General features: G+C 51.6%; 1 protein-coding gene across 1 annotated transcript; it reads right to left on the bottom strand.

The window, feature by feature from the left end:
* Positions 1 to 5,233: 5,233 nt before the first annotated feature.
* On the bottom strand, positions 5,234 to 8,820 carry LOC112948383 (gonadotropin-releasing hormone II receptor-like). Its single transcript, XM_026040631.1, has 5 exons — positions 8,744 to 8,820; positions 8,589 to 8,600; positions 7,187 to 7,208; positions 6,405 to 6,606; positions 5,234 to 5,643 (listed from the first exon to the last, which is right to left on the bottom strand). The coding sequence occupies exons 1-5, from the start codon at positions 8,818 to 8,820 to the stop codon at positions 5,234 to 5,236; spliced, it is 723 nt and encodes a 240-aa protein (XP_025896416.1).
* Positions 8,821 to 14,020: the final 5,200 nt, after the last annotated feature.

Here is a 14,020-nt window from a genome sequence, read left to right as displayed (position 1 = left end):
GGGAAAAGAAGGTTTGCCTGTGTGTTGGAGAAGGCTGCCTGTAGCAGGTGTTAACCATTTTGCTCTCAGAATGTGTATTTAGTGATGTTTTTCATGTACCGATACAGATGGTCACATAAGACTAACTTTGGTTTTGGCCAGAAAATTTTATATTTGAGCATAAGAAGAAAACAGCATGAAATGGCAACTGAAGTGAGAGAAATTAAATGTTTTTAAAATTTTTCTTTTGTTTCTTTTTACATACAAAATCCGCATTTTGTGCACTCCATTATTACTTGCCTTGTTCTTAGTTGGATAGATCAGGCTGAACTAACAGCTCAGCATCAGTCCTAAAGGAGGGATTTCCTCTTAAACTGCCTTCTGCCCTATCTTTGCCACCAAGGGGGAGGGTGAAGCTTTCTATTTACACTGACGCCCGCCAGGCTTTTTAGGGTTGCTTGTTCCTTGGGATCCACCTTCCACATTTGCACCCAGATTGTAGAGAGAGGCAGAAAACGATTCAAACATGTACATTAACTAGCAGTAACACCCCAGCTATTTCCTGAAACACTTTTCAAAGAAATGCAGTAAAATGGAAATGGGGCTGGCATGAAAACCTTAGTAGAATTAACTTTGTGTAGACTTTAGGTCTCCAGGTGACAGCTCGTGCACAATACCACCTGCTCACAGGACAGGTCATCTATGTTCAGTTTGCAGAAAGATTTGAGTTTTTCATGGTCAGAATTACAGCAGTCACCCTCTTTGTGAGGTGCTTTGGCTCAATATTGACGTGTACAAGCCCAGTACATCTCACACTGGTCTTTTCTAATCCTGAAATAGGGAATTCTGACTGCATTTCAGGGGCCTGCTTGAAAAGAAAGGAGTAGGGCATGCGCAAATTCATTGCAGACCATAAAGAAGGAAACGTCCTCCCGCTTCTGCCCAAGGCTTTTGTATTTGCTGTTGTCACAAAACAACCCTCCACTAACTGAAACTGAAAACGGAACAAAGAAGGATCCTCTGATTAGTGCCCTCGGGCATGGGACAAGCGTGCTGAATGGCCCGGAAAAGCTAGATACCTGCCACTGTTGGAGCTTGCACTCTGGCCTTTAGTCGTAGGCTTGATAAATGCAGCTTTTCATTGCACAATGAACCTTAAGAAAAATAAATAAATCTCGTCACATATTCCCAGCACATGAGTATATGATTACAACCTTACTCATTAAATATTTCAAAGAAAATCTCGTCTTTCTCTGATGTTGTTCTGTTACCTAATTGCCAGAAATAATGACCCGGTAATCACGTTTTCCAACTCAAGCCTAAGAATTGGTTCATTTACAGCAACCCCTCTTGTTGGTGGATGCAGCTAGAAGCATTTATTCCAGTTAATTTTGCTGCCAGAACAAATTTATTTATTCACCATACAGCTCGCAAAACAAGAACATTATAATCCAATTCCCCATTGCCTTTTACAGTCCATTAATACCACTCACTGTTACAGCACATTGCGTTTCCGAGCCCAAGAAATGCGTGCACTAATTATAGCATTGATTTGAAATTAAAATATACATAAATATCACATGACGGCTTTTTTCTCAAAGAAAGGGATCTTCTGGGCACAACTGCACAGGCCAGCACTGCAGCTATATCACAACGTGACAGAGGAAGGTCCCGTGGAAAAAGCCACTGGATAGACTGACAAGAAAGAGGGACATGCAGGCGGGCACCCAGGGCCCAATATCCTGACACCCGCTTCCCAGGAGCCCTTCAAACGTCCCTCCTCGCTCTCCCCCTGCTTTTATCATTGCATTGCAGCTGGACACAAGCTCCTCGGTGCTTTAGCAAAGGTAACACCGTCCTCTTCAATAGCAGGAAAACGAATGCATTTAAGGTGCTCAGGTTCCCTAACGGACGAGCAAAACGCTTAATTTACGAGCACGGTGCTTGTTTGTGGTGCTCCCTGTTGCTTCGAGCATGTTTCCCAGCGCAGCGCCGCGCAGCCAGCTGGAAGAATTTGAGTGCTGTGCCGAGTAACCAACGAGATGATGAATTAACCCAAGGTTCATATTAGCCTCTTAAGCCACTCGCACAGCGCTTTGAGCATGTGCAGCGGTATAAAAACGCTAACGGGGAGTGATTCAGAGCTGCTTCCCGAGCACAGGATTAGTGCGTCTGGAGGAGGCAGCCCAGGGTTAGGGTGCAAAGCACTCAAACACAGAGCTACCCCCGCTTATTAGTGTGGGCGCAGAGCACTTGCATGGGAAATATCAAGAAAAGAGGTAAAAACAAAAGTTAGACACATCTGATCATGCAACAGATGCAAGAGCTGCAGCTGGTGTTTCACAATGGGGAATGGGAGCATTTGGGGCAAGTGGAAGATTTCTGTGTTGAGGGGAAATGGACAATATAGAAGTGGGAAAATGGTCCTAACAGCCACCAGAGGTGGAGGGCAGGTGCTGGGGACAGCAGTTGGAGGCAGGAGGAGGGAACTGCATCCCAGCTGAGGAAGCCGAGGAGCCAAGTTGCACATTCAAGTTTCACATTCACCATCAGTAACACGGAAATGTTTCGCTCTAGAAAGGACAGAGGGGTTTCAGAAATGCACGGTCAGAAACACAGGCACAGCTCTGCATCCAGAAAGACAGGTCCAGCCAGCACAGCCCCAACACTCCAATGAGGTTTGGGCTTCATTCCATATCCAGCAGAAACCCATTAGCTGCTGGGTCACCACGAAGCTGCTCAAACAGGGCTTCAGGGTCAGCACTTCCCTGGTTGCACCCTCCTCATTCCCTGCTTCATCTCATCCCACCCAAGTCACAACCTTCTCGAGATACCTATGGAAGAAAGTGCTTCTTGCTCCATGGAGAAGGTCTCGGAGCTCTCCTGCAGTTGGATAAGGAGGGACATGGGGCTCTCAGTGCATGCAAAGCACTGGGCTCTTCTCTCCCCCACAGCAGGAAGCTGGTGAATATCACGAGAAGGTTACAGACCCTTTCCCAGCAATTTGAGGCTCTTTATACACCTTGAGGATCTCTCTCCCCTTAGACACCTCCATCTATTTAAACCACGAAACCAAATGAGAGTCCGATGAATATTCCCCTGTACCACAAATCACTCCCCTCGCCATGCAGGGGACTCCCATGTGCACAGCTCAAGCTGAGGTGTCACAGAAGCAGCAAGCTCGGCTCCCCATTAGCACCCCATAATTGACCTTCAACAGAGCAAGCCCAGCAGACCTGCAAACACCATTTGACACCTCTCTGGCTTAAATCCCTCCTGCTCATCGCTGCAGGAGGAGAACATGGGGCAGCACCAATGCGAAGACCAAGTTTGCACCAGCATTCCAGCAAAGATCCTATTCCCAGGACACAGCACACTCCTGGAAAACACCTTTCTAGAGAGGAAAAGTCAATGCAATCTTGGACAAGACACCTGGATTTCGCCCAGCTCAGCAATATCTTGCCCCTGTGGGCAGCAACGCCCTTGTCTGAATTGCCAGAGCCTTTGCAGGAGGGTCCTTCTCAACCCAGGGACCCTCCTGGCAGACAGGATCACGCAGGGTCCCCCCTGTGCTCCAAGGGCATTTGATGAATTGGTGGTCCATGCATAGACACCTTCCAGCTTCCCTGGGCACTCACCCAGAGCAAGCCAGAAATGGCTTTAAAAACAAACCCTTTCATCATTATAGAGTCCAAGAGCTCATTAAGAACTTCACTTGTCACAGAAATACCCAGAGAATTGCCTCCTGCCAAGTGCTGAGGTCAAAGAGCTCCTGCGCTGCCCGAAGATTTCACTGCCTTCTAAACAAAGGGGAAAAAAATCCACTAAATTCAAAACTAAATTTAGCCCCACAAGGCATTCAACAACAACTAGCACACAAAATGAACAAACAGAAAATCAGCCGCTTCTCTTTGCCCAGTAGACAACAGCACAGTCAAATAAATCCATTTTTTCAACCTCTGTCCTTGGAAAAGGCACCATCCTCGATGGCCGCTCAGAAACAACTTTTTGAGAAAGTTGTTCTTGTTGAGTTGAGAAAGAACACAGAAATGGGCAAAAAGCAAAGCTCCCACTTTACTTACTCCTCAGCAGGGCTATCACAGCTCCTTCCCTCATGCTGGTCCTATGCAGACCTCCAGTTTCTGCTCTAGTCCAGCAGCACCCCTGCTCCACACTCTGCAGCCAGCAGCACCCAACTAGCTCCCATCACCACTGACTTACCCTGCAGGTGTTTCCCATCAGGTTATTTGCTAGGAAACTTCCCCCCAGCCCCACCTCAGCTTGCAGGGACGGTCACAGGTGTCCTGCTTTGGGCACAGGGAGCTGGGGTAGCTGAGGCTTCTTTCTGGCATGAGGTTGAGCAGTTAGGGCTAAGCACCTCTGTATAAAGTGTCCTGCTGGCAGCCTCCAAAAGGGAGGAGAAATGCCAGCCCATGGTGGTTCTTGGTGCCTCCTGTTGCATAAGTCCCTCCGCATACTCAGCATCTCCTTCTCTTCCACGCAGAAGGGAAAAGGGGGGCAGAAAATGACCCTCCCCTCTGATTCTGAGGCCGCGGAGAGAAGGGTGGGATGAGGAAGAGGAGAAGGGTGGGATGAAGAAAGCTTCACACACGTGGAGCAAAGGATGCAGTTGAAGAACATGTCTCAACACGCCCCTGTCCTCTGCTGGGGTGGAAAACCAGACACCACCGAACAACTGGGTGCCTGGAATAGCTCTCGCTAACACAAATGCCGCTCCGAGAGTCCAAGAACAGGAACCCGAGCAGCACTTGCACACAAACAACCCAAGGACGACTTGTTTCTACTGCACAGGTTGCAGGAAGTACAAAACGAGCTCCTCTGCATGAGTCACTCCCAAGATCTGAATCCTCCATGGAGCTTCACGCAAGGCGATGGGAGAGCCAGAGACTCAGGAGCCCGGGGAGCAGCGGTTTTGGATGGGTTGGTTTCAGCAGCATGGCAGGTGCTCGATGCCCGAGTTGGTGTCAGGAGATAGCTAGTAGCAAATGTAGGGGACAAACAGGCAGTTTTCCTAGTTGTCACAGAGCTCTCCATATACGGAGCACTAACCATAAATGCCTCCAAAATTGGTGTTTTTCACCCTGAGAGCAGGTCGCAGAAACATCCCCTGTTAGTTTTGCTCATACGGACCAAAGTAAGGTGGAAAAAACTCCACGGGACAGTCTCCAAAAGGTGTCTGTGGGATGAAGGAGCCCCTGAAGGTGGATCTCAGGACTCCTTCCAGGTGTGTGCTTCAGCACACCGTGTGCACAGTGGTCCCATTGGAGCCTCCCGATGCCACCCCACCATTTACACCGTCATCCTTGACGTTCTTCTCCGAGCTTGAGACAGGTCTGTGTCTCTGCCGCTGGGTAAACACCATTTTGATGCTCCTGAGACACAGCTGCATGTCCTCTTGGAACGACGGGGTGTACAGCCCATAAATGACGGGGTCGGTGCACGTGTGGAGCAAGCCGAAGAGGAAGAAGCTGTGGCTGATGTAGTCCGGCATCCTTTGGATCATGTCTGGCTGGAACCAGTACCACAAGCCCAAGAGGTAGTAGTGGGTCCAGCAGATGATGAAGGTAGCGACGATCACTATGGTCATCTTGAGGGTCTTCATGCGGGCCTTGGAGATGTGGTTGCTTTTACTTCTTATCAGACCTGCCAGCGGGGAGGCAAAGGGGTAACTACAGATGGGAGAGAATCAGCACAACAAAAAGATCTGCGGTGGCCAAAGTCACTCTTTCTGACAAAGAGGGGAAGATTATCTTATGGTCCAGTTTGGTGCCTGTGTGAGGGTGAGAAAGCAGTGAGGGTGGAGGTCAAGAAGACTGTCTAGCCCCCCAGCTGGGTTACTGCAGGGTGCTGGTGGGCTGCTCTATGCCAAAGTTTATCTCCTTTACAGTGAATTCGTGCAATTCATGGACCATGATGAATACCTGGTTTCAAAGGGTCTACCTTTCAAGAGAGCAGTTGCTTATAAAGCCAGGTTGAGGCCTGGCTCTACAAAGCCAAGGGCATGAAGTCAATAACACACTAGACTTTTCTCACCTTGGGCCTTCAAGCTGTTTCTCTGCACCTTCCCTGCAGGCCTTGGATGGTGCAAGGGAGATCTGGAGGTCCTGGCACAGGTGAGCCAAGCCGTGGCCTCTGCCACCTCGTGCCATGCTGTGCAGTTTCTTGCAGGAGACTTTCTCTACAGCACTTCCCCTCAGGAAAATCTTTGCTATTTTCCATCAGAAGTGAATTTGCATCTCCTTAATAATGTCTGGTCTTGGAGAAGTGAGAGGATCTGGCTAGCTCTGCAATCAAATATCCCTTTGAAATCAAAGGGGTTCTGGATGGACCCAACAACCCTCCAGGACTGAACAGGATTGATGGATGAAGTCATGCTGGAAAGTCACTGGCCATGGCCCACTTACCTTTGCTGATCTTTAGCTGTTTGCTGATCTCCCACATGATTTGGATGTAGCAAACGATCATGACGCTTAATAGGATTATGTATAGGGTGGTGAAGGTGAACATGTTGTAGACCATTTCTTCCCAGTGCTCTTGGAAACTGCCGTGGGTGACACACTGGGTGAAGTTCACTCCTGGGATGGTTTGCAAGTGGAAAAGGAAAAGCTGGAATCAAGAACCAAACAACAACTCAGAGATGCTGCAGAATGGGGCACCATGTCCCCAAAATGTTCCTGCACACTTTCCTTCTCCGTTGGTCTGGGAGACACACTCCGGTGCCTCCCAAGCCAATTCCCAGCTTTGGCCAGGATAGATGGGACCGACCATCTGCAAGGTCCTATTTGCTGTCTCAAGAAAAATGTTTCTTGAGAGGCAGAAGGGAGTTAGGGTCTATGCTTGAGTAGTTAGAAGATGAGGTCCCCTGCAGATCTCCTTCAGGACTCAGTGTTTTGGGGCTCTGCCTAAGCACCAAATATGGCCCTCACTCTTTACCTTTGGCCTGTATTTTATTTTGGCCAGTAATAGGTCTAGTATGTCTCAATCCAACCCAGATTTTAGTAGTAGCAGCAGCACAAAGACACATCTCCGGGAGCAGAAAACCCCATGCACAAAGAATTTAGAACCAATGGCTCCTAGGGAGATCCCCCCACTTTTACATAATGCCCAGGGGTGCAACATGGTGTGGAGCCTGCGTTGCTCCGGTGCCGGTGAAGTCCATGGTTGGGTTGGCTTGACCAAGGCCTACCTGGGGTGACGCCAGCAGGACACTGCTGAGGTGGAAGCGGTTGCATTGCCCAGGGCAGGACGTAGGGGACACGCGGGCGGCTGCTCTTCAGGCATTCCCTGGGCAAAAACAGCAAAAAAAAAGGTAAAGCCTTGTTGGAGTTTTATTTTTATGGCTGGAATATGATCGATTATGTGTATAATATTATATAATACTCGTGGCGTTGATCTGGGCCACCTTTTCCCTGTGCCTCCGGCTGGCACTCAGCACCTTCCCATAGCAATAGCAATCGCTTGCAGCGGGAACGTTATTTTGAGCTCTTTGCAGTGTGAGCTCTCTGAGCCCTTGACCTCCCCAACCACCGTCAGATCTTCAAAGGTGCTTTGAGCACCTTAACCCTCAAAATATCATGTAGAATTCCCCCTGCTTTGCAGAAATAAAAGAGCAGCTGCAATTAAATCCGTCCCTGCGCCCCATAGCCTGGCTGGGATGGGGATGCCTCTCCCAGAAAACACAGCCAAAAGGAGCAAAGCGATTGCTGCCTTGCCCGGAGGAACGAGGGACACCTCCGACCCCATGCAATGCCACCATACCTGGAATACGCATGGAAGGAGAAGGCTCCTTTTCCTCCCGCTGCCTGGGAAGCTCCTGCTGCTCTTCTGCAGGGAAGAGGCCAGGGAAAGGCAAGGAGAGAGCCTCAAGCTCACAGGCTGGCGCACACGGGCAGGGCTAACCCAGCACCTCCTGCACCGATGCATGGTGCGGTGCAAGCAAAGCCCGGCCTCCGCCTCTAAGCCTGCCTAACGAACCGCCCGCTTTAAGATTTAATGAGCGGGCAGCAGGGACAATGACAAATCCAAGGAGCGGCCGCCATCCAAGATGTTACCTCCGGGGTTAGGGCCGAGCGTGGCCCCGTCAGGGATACCTGCCAAGGGCACGTTGCTTTTCTATAAATACGGGGAAATGAGTTAATTATGGCTGGGGACAGGGACCGAGGCGCCGTCGCTCAGACAACTGCGGGACGCGCAGCGAGCGCGTGCAAGGAGCGACGTGCCCGGGTCCTCGGAGCACCCAGACGGACACAGGGACACGTCGGCCTGGGAATTCACTAGTAGGGAATTAAACACAGAGAGAAACTTGAGGCTGTTTTCCCATTCGGGAAAGCTCCTTCTTTTCCCTGCACTTCCTCCACTCCTGTTTGGTTCTTTCCCTATTTATTTCCACATGATGCGGCGTGAGCAAAACCTCCACCAGATGTGCAAAACCTGGGAGGCAGCGAGCACTCAGAAGGCCTCGGAACAGCCCGGAAAACGAGCCTTATTTTTCATTTCCAACCCTTCCTTTATTTTTTATCTTCCAGGAAGCTCTTTGCACCTGCGCTAACCCCATTAAACAGCGAGTCAGGAATGCATTCCCTGGGTGCCTGCCCGCCCAGCTGGATGCCTCCGCGTCCGGAAAGGGCCTCCCCTTCCCGCCGGCACGCCACCAGACGGGCCGGGATTCTCCTCGGGAAGCGCAGGGCTGGCTCCGGCCCCGGCCGCCTCCGCTCCCGCTCCCGGGGGAGTTTTCCAGCCCCACGTCACGCGGCCGCTGCTCCACGACGGCTCGTCCGCAGGGTGCGGTCCCCTCTTGCAGGGAATGTTTTTCTCCGGCATGTGCACAGTGACCCCCCGGCTGCCTTTTTTTCTTCCCCTCCTTCTCTCTCTGCTTTCGTCTTCTCAAAGGTCAGCAGGGATGAGGGCTGCTCCAGCTGGAGCTCCAGCTATTCCCAGCCTGGTTTAGCAATCAGGACACGGGTCACGAGGCTACGGGAACCACAAAGTGGCTACGGTGACGATCCGGTAGCAGTTTTGTCCCATGATGACCTTAAATGATAGAGCCAGCAGTGTCACATTGGAGCTGGGGACCAGTGATGGCCGGAGGGCACCTGCACCAGGAGCTGCTGCTGCTTCTGCTCAAGCCCTGCACTTACCTTCTTTTTGGGGGAAAAGCGGCTGTTTTCACCTCCCAGCAGAGCTACTGGTTTGGGGAGCTCTAAACTGGCCCCAAGGGGACAGGGCAGAGGGAGAGGAGCAGGTAGAGATGATGCTTTTCCCTTCCCCGCTGCAGTTTTGGGTGGTCTGTTCCCGTCGTCTGCCTCCAAAGAGACGCAAAGTGATGGATTAACTGTGCGAGGAGTTTGTCTTTTCTAAAAGCTTTTTCTCTTCCCTCTTCCAGGCACAGATTGCCTCAGGAGCAGCTCATCCAAGGAAATTCTTGTCTCATGCTGGCCTCGGAACAGAAAGTCTAGTCGGGGCCCCGGCGCGTTCCTGCGAGCAAATACCGGCGCCCATGAGCTCATTTCCCCGGGCGAGCGGTGAGCTCAGCCCCGGCGCAGCCTCCGCCGTCCCCGACTCACCAGCCGGGCACGAAGTTCACGGCCCCCGAGCCCTACCAAGGGATGAGCTGCTGCGAAGGAGCAACTTTGGCTTATAATGAGCCAATGCATCCACAGGGAACACATACTGGCATTGGGAAGGATGCTCCTGCATGCTCTTGGCTCAGTCCTGGCACTGCAGGTCTGTGCCATCCTGCACACACCAAGTCACAACCTCCATCCCACGGCCTTACAGAGGAGTGAGGATCTCCAGGTGCTTTTCAGGTCTTGATGCACCCAACGCCAGGCAGCTGTGAGCCCAGCACAGCCCCCGAGCACGGCCAGTGCCCCAAGGATGGGTGCAAAAGAAGTCACTTCATCCCGCTCTGCTTCCCAACCCGAGCGGATGCTCTGCCCCTCACTCCGTCCCTGAAGCAGCGGGACAAGCCAGCGTGCCACCCCGGGGCCAGGGGGACATTCCCATGCTCAGCCAGCCCTGGCCGCTCCGCCGGGGCTGCCAAGTGGGGAGTTAATGAGTGTCGCCGCTCGCACCCGTTTGCTGTCCCAGGGCTCCCACGGCCAATCTGGGTCACGCCGCCACCCTCCAGAGATGTCCTTGTTTAGCACGGAGGGTGAAGCGTGTCCCCGGGATAACCCCCTGGCGCCGGCTCAGCCACGTGAGCATCTCTGCTGCCCACAAAGTGACCCCAGTCGGACGGGCATCCCGGAGCTGCTCCAGCTCCCGTGGGACACCCGGCACCGCTGCCTCCTCCGGTGCTTGCAGCGCTGTCACAGCCCCAAGTGGGTAATTTTCCCAAGCTGGAAGAAATTAGGAAATTGTTTTCCCTGTGACTAATGCATGGAATTGAACAATTTTGCCCTTGTTTCATGTGGGTGCTAGTTGCTCTCCTTTGCCTTTTATCCTCCCTGGTTTTTACTGCCTCCATCTGTTCTCAGCTTTGCCCCGGAATCATTCCATGGGACTGGCAGGATCCGCTCATAAACAGCCAGGGAAACGTGGGGAAAATATAGGGATCATGCCAGACCTCTGCACTGCACAGCGTGGCCATGGGAAAAGCAAACCTCTGCAAGCCAAGAAAGAGAAGGAAAATTGCCGTTCCTCTCCAAGCAAAGACCACATGTGTCCTGTTTGTCCAGGTAAGGCCCAGATCAGCCAACTCGGAGCTAGTTACCGCAGAGGTTTTGCAGCTCGGGTGCAGTCCATTGACTGCAGAACGTGACAAAGTGCAGCATTTGGGTGACTGCTGGAAGAGCTTGTCGTCCCCCTGTCACGGGCTGTGACAGTGACAGGCTCCCCTCGCCTCCTGGACGTTGCATTGACATCAAACAGTCTCCTCTCTCACACGCTTCCAAAATCGAAGCCCCCGAGATATTACAGCTCTAAGACCATCTATAAGGCCCCAGGTCTTGGATTCCTGGCTCTCTCTCCTCCCTTCTGCAAAACGAATCACCAACGTAACACGCTATTAAAACTAACAGATGCTGGAGATGTCCAGGGGGATAAAACTAGTGGGCCCACAGCTTAAAACCCTGCTCTGGTGACACTGGAGAGCCTCCCCTTCCCTCGCTGCAGCCCAGATCATGTTTCACTCATCCGCAGACTTTGTTCAGGCCCAGTTCTGATTTTTCTTACATGAAAGGCTATATTTACACCTTGGTTGGTGCTCCAAGGAGTTAACATGGGATGAAAACCAGCTGCAGTCCTTGCCACCTCCTCCTCCTTCAGGCTTCTGGAGAGGACACGGGGTTCTTCTTATTTTTGTCAAGGAGCACCATCTGCAAATGTACTTGAGTGGGACACTATGGTTTATCCAGATGTTGCCTTTCCAGCACCCCGTGCTTACCACCAGCTTGACCACAAGCTCCTTCCCAAACACAGCTCTGAGCCTCGTCCAAACTCGGGGGCTGTTTTCTTCCATCTTGGTCAGGGAGAGGTAGGATGTTCAAAGCTGAAAGTCTAATGGAAACATCTCCAGCAGGAACCAAGAATTTCCTAAGTGAGCATCCAGGAGATCCTCACTGGTGGTTTCACCAGCATGTTGTTTGGATCCTCTGACCTCTGTGCAGCCCTCAGGGTGCAAGAACACTGGAAATAGTGGCCCTGGGGTGAGGTTTGAGGAGCACTTTTTGAGAAAAACTGCTTTTAGGAAAGGAGCCCCACTTGGGTGTCTCTGTGAGAGGAGTTCGAGCTAATGCTGGATGCAGTGGGCTGAAGAAGCAGTAGAAGGGCTGTTATTTCAGGTCCTCCTGCCCATTTTTCACCCTTGTGCCAGTGTCTAGCTCTAGCACAGGACTGGCTAAACCCCCAGAGGTCAATATGTCCATCCTCGCTCTCGTCAGGCCAGTTTGGCCATGGGGATTTGGTCTAGATCCTCTCACTTCGTCAGTTCTGGTCTGTCAGGCAGGAGGGTCTGGAAGGGAGCACTCGTCCTGCTGACGTGAGCGTGATGCCAAGTTTCTCACCCGGTCTTCTTATCTCCAAACCGCCTTTGCAAGCGGGTCCTGGTTTTTAATCTAATCCACAATGTCCTCCAATTACAGGCTCTTAACACCCAGGCACTGCCAGCAGTTTCCTTCAGCGGCTGTTTCAACACCATTGGAGTGAAGACAAGCCCCATCCAGACACCCGTCAACACCAGGCGCTTGAGGCCTCTGCCCATGTCCACAGGTTCCCATCTGCCAGGGATGCTCTCTGAGAGGAAGGAAACGTTTTGAAATCGAGCAGAACTGAGTTTAAGGAAATCCATCAAGGCTTGCAGCACACCCACACGGACACTATCAGGAAAGGAGATACAGCTGTAACCATCCTGGGGGAAATCCCTTAGGGTTGGGATTAGGATTGGGGTTAGGATTGGAGTTGGGGTTGGTTTTGGGGTTAGGGTTAGATTTGGTTTTAGCATTGAGATTGGATTTGGGTTGGAATTAGGGTTGGGGTTGGAGCTGGGTTGGAGTTGATATTGGGGTTGAGGTTAGGGTTGTGGCTGGGGTTAGGGTTGGAGTTAGTTTTAGCGTTGGGGTTGGAGTTGGTGTTAGCGTTGGGTTCTGGTGGGGTTGGAGTTGGATTTGAGATCCAAGTGGCCTGACGGCACCAACCCAGACCTGTCTCTGTGTCGCTTTGGCCACAAACATGAAATAAATTTTCGGGTGATTCAGCGCGGAAGAGCTTGGAGCCTCCTGCCCTTTCCTACACCAGCCCGCCAGGCCCAACCTTGTTTTCCCTCACACTTTGGGGAACGATGACCTCATTTCCGAAGTGGAGCCATAAACACGCCACGAAATCTTGAGATTTCAGCGACACCTATGAAGAAGTGCGTATGATGAGATCAACCAACAAAAACATCTCCCCTGATTTTATTACTCAGTGATGCTCTCCGCATGGAAAGCGTTGGGTTTTTAGGCATTTTGGAGAGCCGAAGGGAAGAACATTCAACTTGAGTTGACCCAAGGCCATAGGGGTGGTCAACCATGAAAATACCACTTTTCAGTCCTTGGCAGTGCCAGCCAACCTTGTCCCCCATCATGTCCAGCTGCGACTTCATCTCCTTAGCTCTGCCCATCTCTAACACCAAGATATCTCCCCAAAGGAGATTTTGGATGGCTCCGGACCCTCAGATGAGCACTCAAAGATCCTGTAAATAAGATCTTGTAAATAAGAGTAACAAGACTTAAGATCTTGTAAATAAGACTAATAATCAAAGATTTCTTTGGATCTGAGGAATTGCCCAAAAGCTACAAGTGGCCAGCACAGGACTACCTTTTTCTGCCCAGCCCCATTTGCAGCTAAACTCCAGCTTTGCCAGCGGTGCGTTGGCATCACTGTGGCACTGCTCACATTTTTGATACCTCATGCAACACCTCTGTCCTCCTCCTGTTTGCCCTGATGGGTGCATCTCACCAGTGATGCTCCTGCTCCGGCATCCTGCAATATTCCCACCCATGCTGTTCGCTGTGGATGGAAAGTGGTCCAAGCGGATGTACCCCATGCCGCTTGCCCGGTGGGGATGCGAGGGAAAACAGCCCAAATTGACTGGTGATGAGCGGAGCCCACGGCGCTGCGGCTGCGTTTACCAAGCGGCATTTACGAGCACTTGGAGAACAGATGGATGCTGAAAAAAAAATCCGGGATAAAACTCTTTGGGCACTTGGAAAACAGCTGGATGCTGCAAAAAAATCCAGGATAAAACTCTGGCAGCAGGGCCAGCAGGATGAGGCGGGAGGTGTCACTCTGCTATAGGAGCCAGGCTGCTGCACCACAGCAGGACTGCGTGGGTCGGGGTCCTGCTATCCCCACCATTCCCAGCTCCCGGCCCAGGAAAAGTCTGCGGAGCCACGGAGCTAAAATTAGCCCTTCCTCAGCTCCAGGATTTCAGGCTTTCCTGTTGTCCCCCTTTCCCAGCCATGTTTTTTTCCCCATGTTTGGCCAGGAATGGATGCGGACCTGAGCACTGTTGAACCACAGTCAGCAGCTTAAGTAAATC

This window comes from Nothoprocta perdicaria, unplaced genomic scaffold (genome assembly GCF_003342845.1).
Source record: "Nothoprocta perdicaria isolate Ctin4 unplaced genomic scaffold, notPer1 scaffold_26, whole genome shotgun sequence".
NCBI classification, from domain to species: domain Eukaryota; kingdom Metazoa; phylum Chordata; class Aves; order Tinamiformes; family Tinamidae; genus Nothoprocta; species Nothoprocta perdicaria.
Note: the sequence above shows the minus strand (reverse complement) of the source record. Positions and strands in the feature narration are given on the sequence as shown.

Excerpts from the sequence above, each read along its gene's own strand:
- LOC112948383 (XM_026040631.1), bottom strand. The coding sequence starts at position 8,820 with ATGCCGGAGAAAAACATTCCCTGCAAGAGGGGACCGCACCCTGCGGAC. Across the intron at positions 6,607-7,186 it reads TCCTGCTGGCGTCACCCCAG|CTTTTCCTTTTCCACTTGCA; the intron begins GTAGGCCTTGGT and ends TCTTGATTCCAG. Across the intron at positions 5,644-6,404 it reads ACAGCTAAAGATCAGCAAAG|GTCTGATAAGAAGTAAAAGC; the intron begins GTAAGTGGGCCA and ends CCCCGCTGGCAG.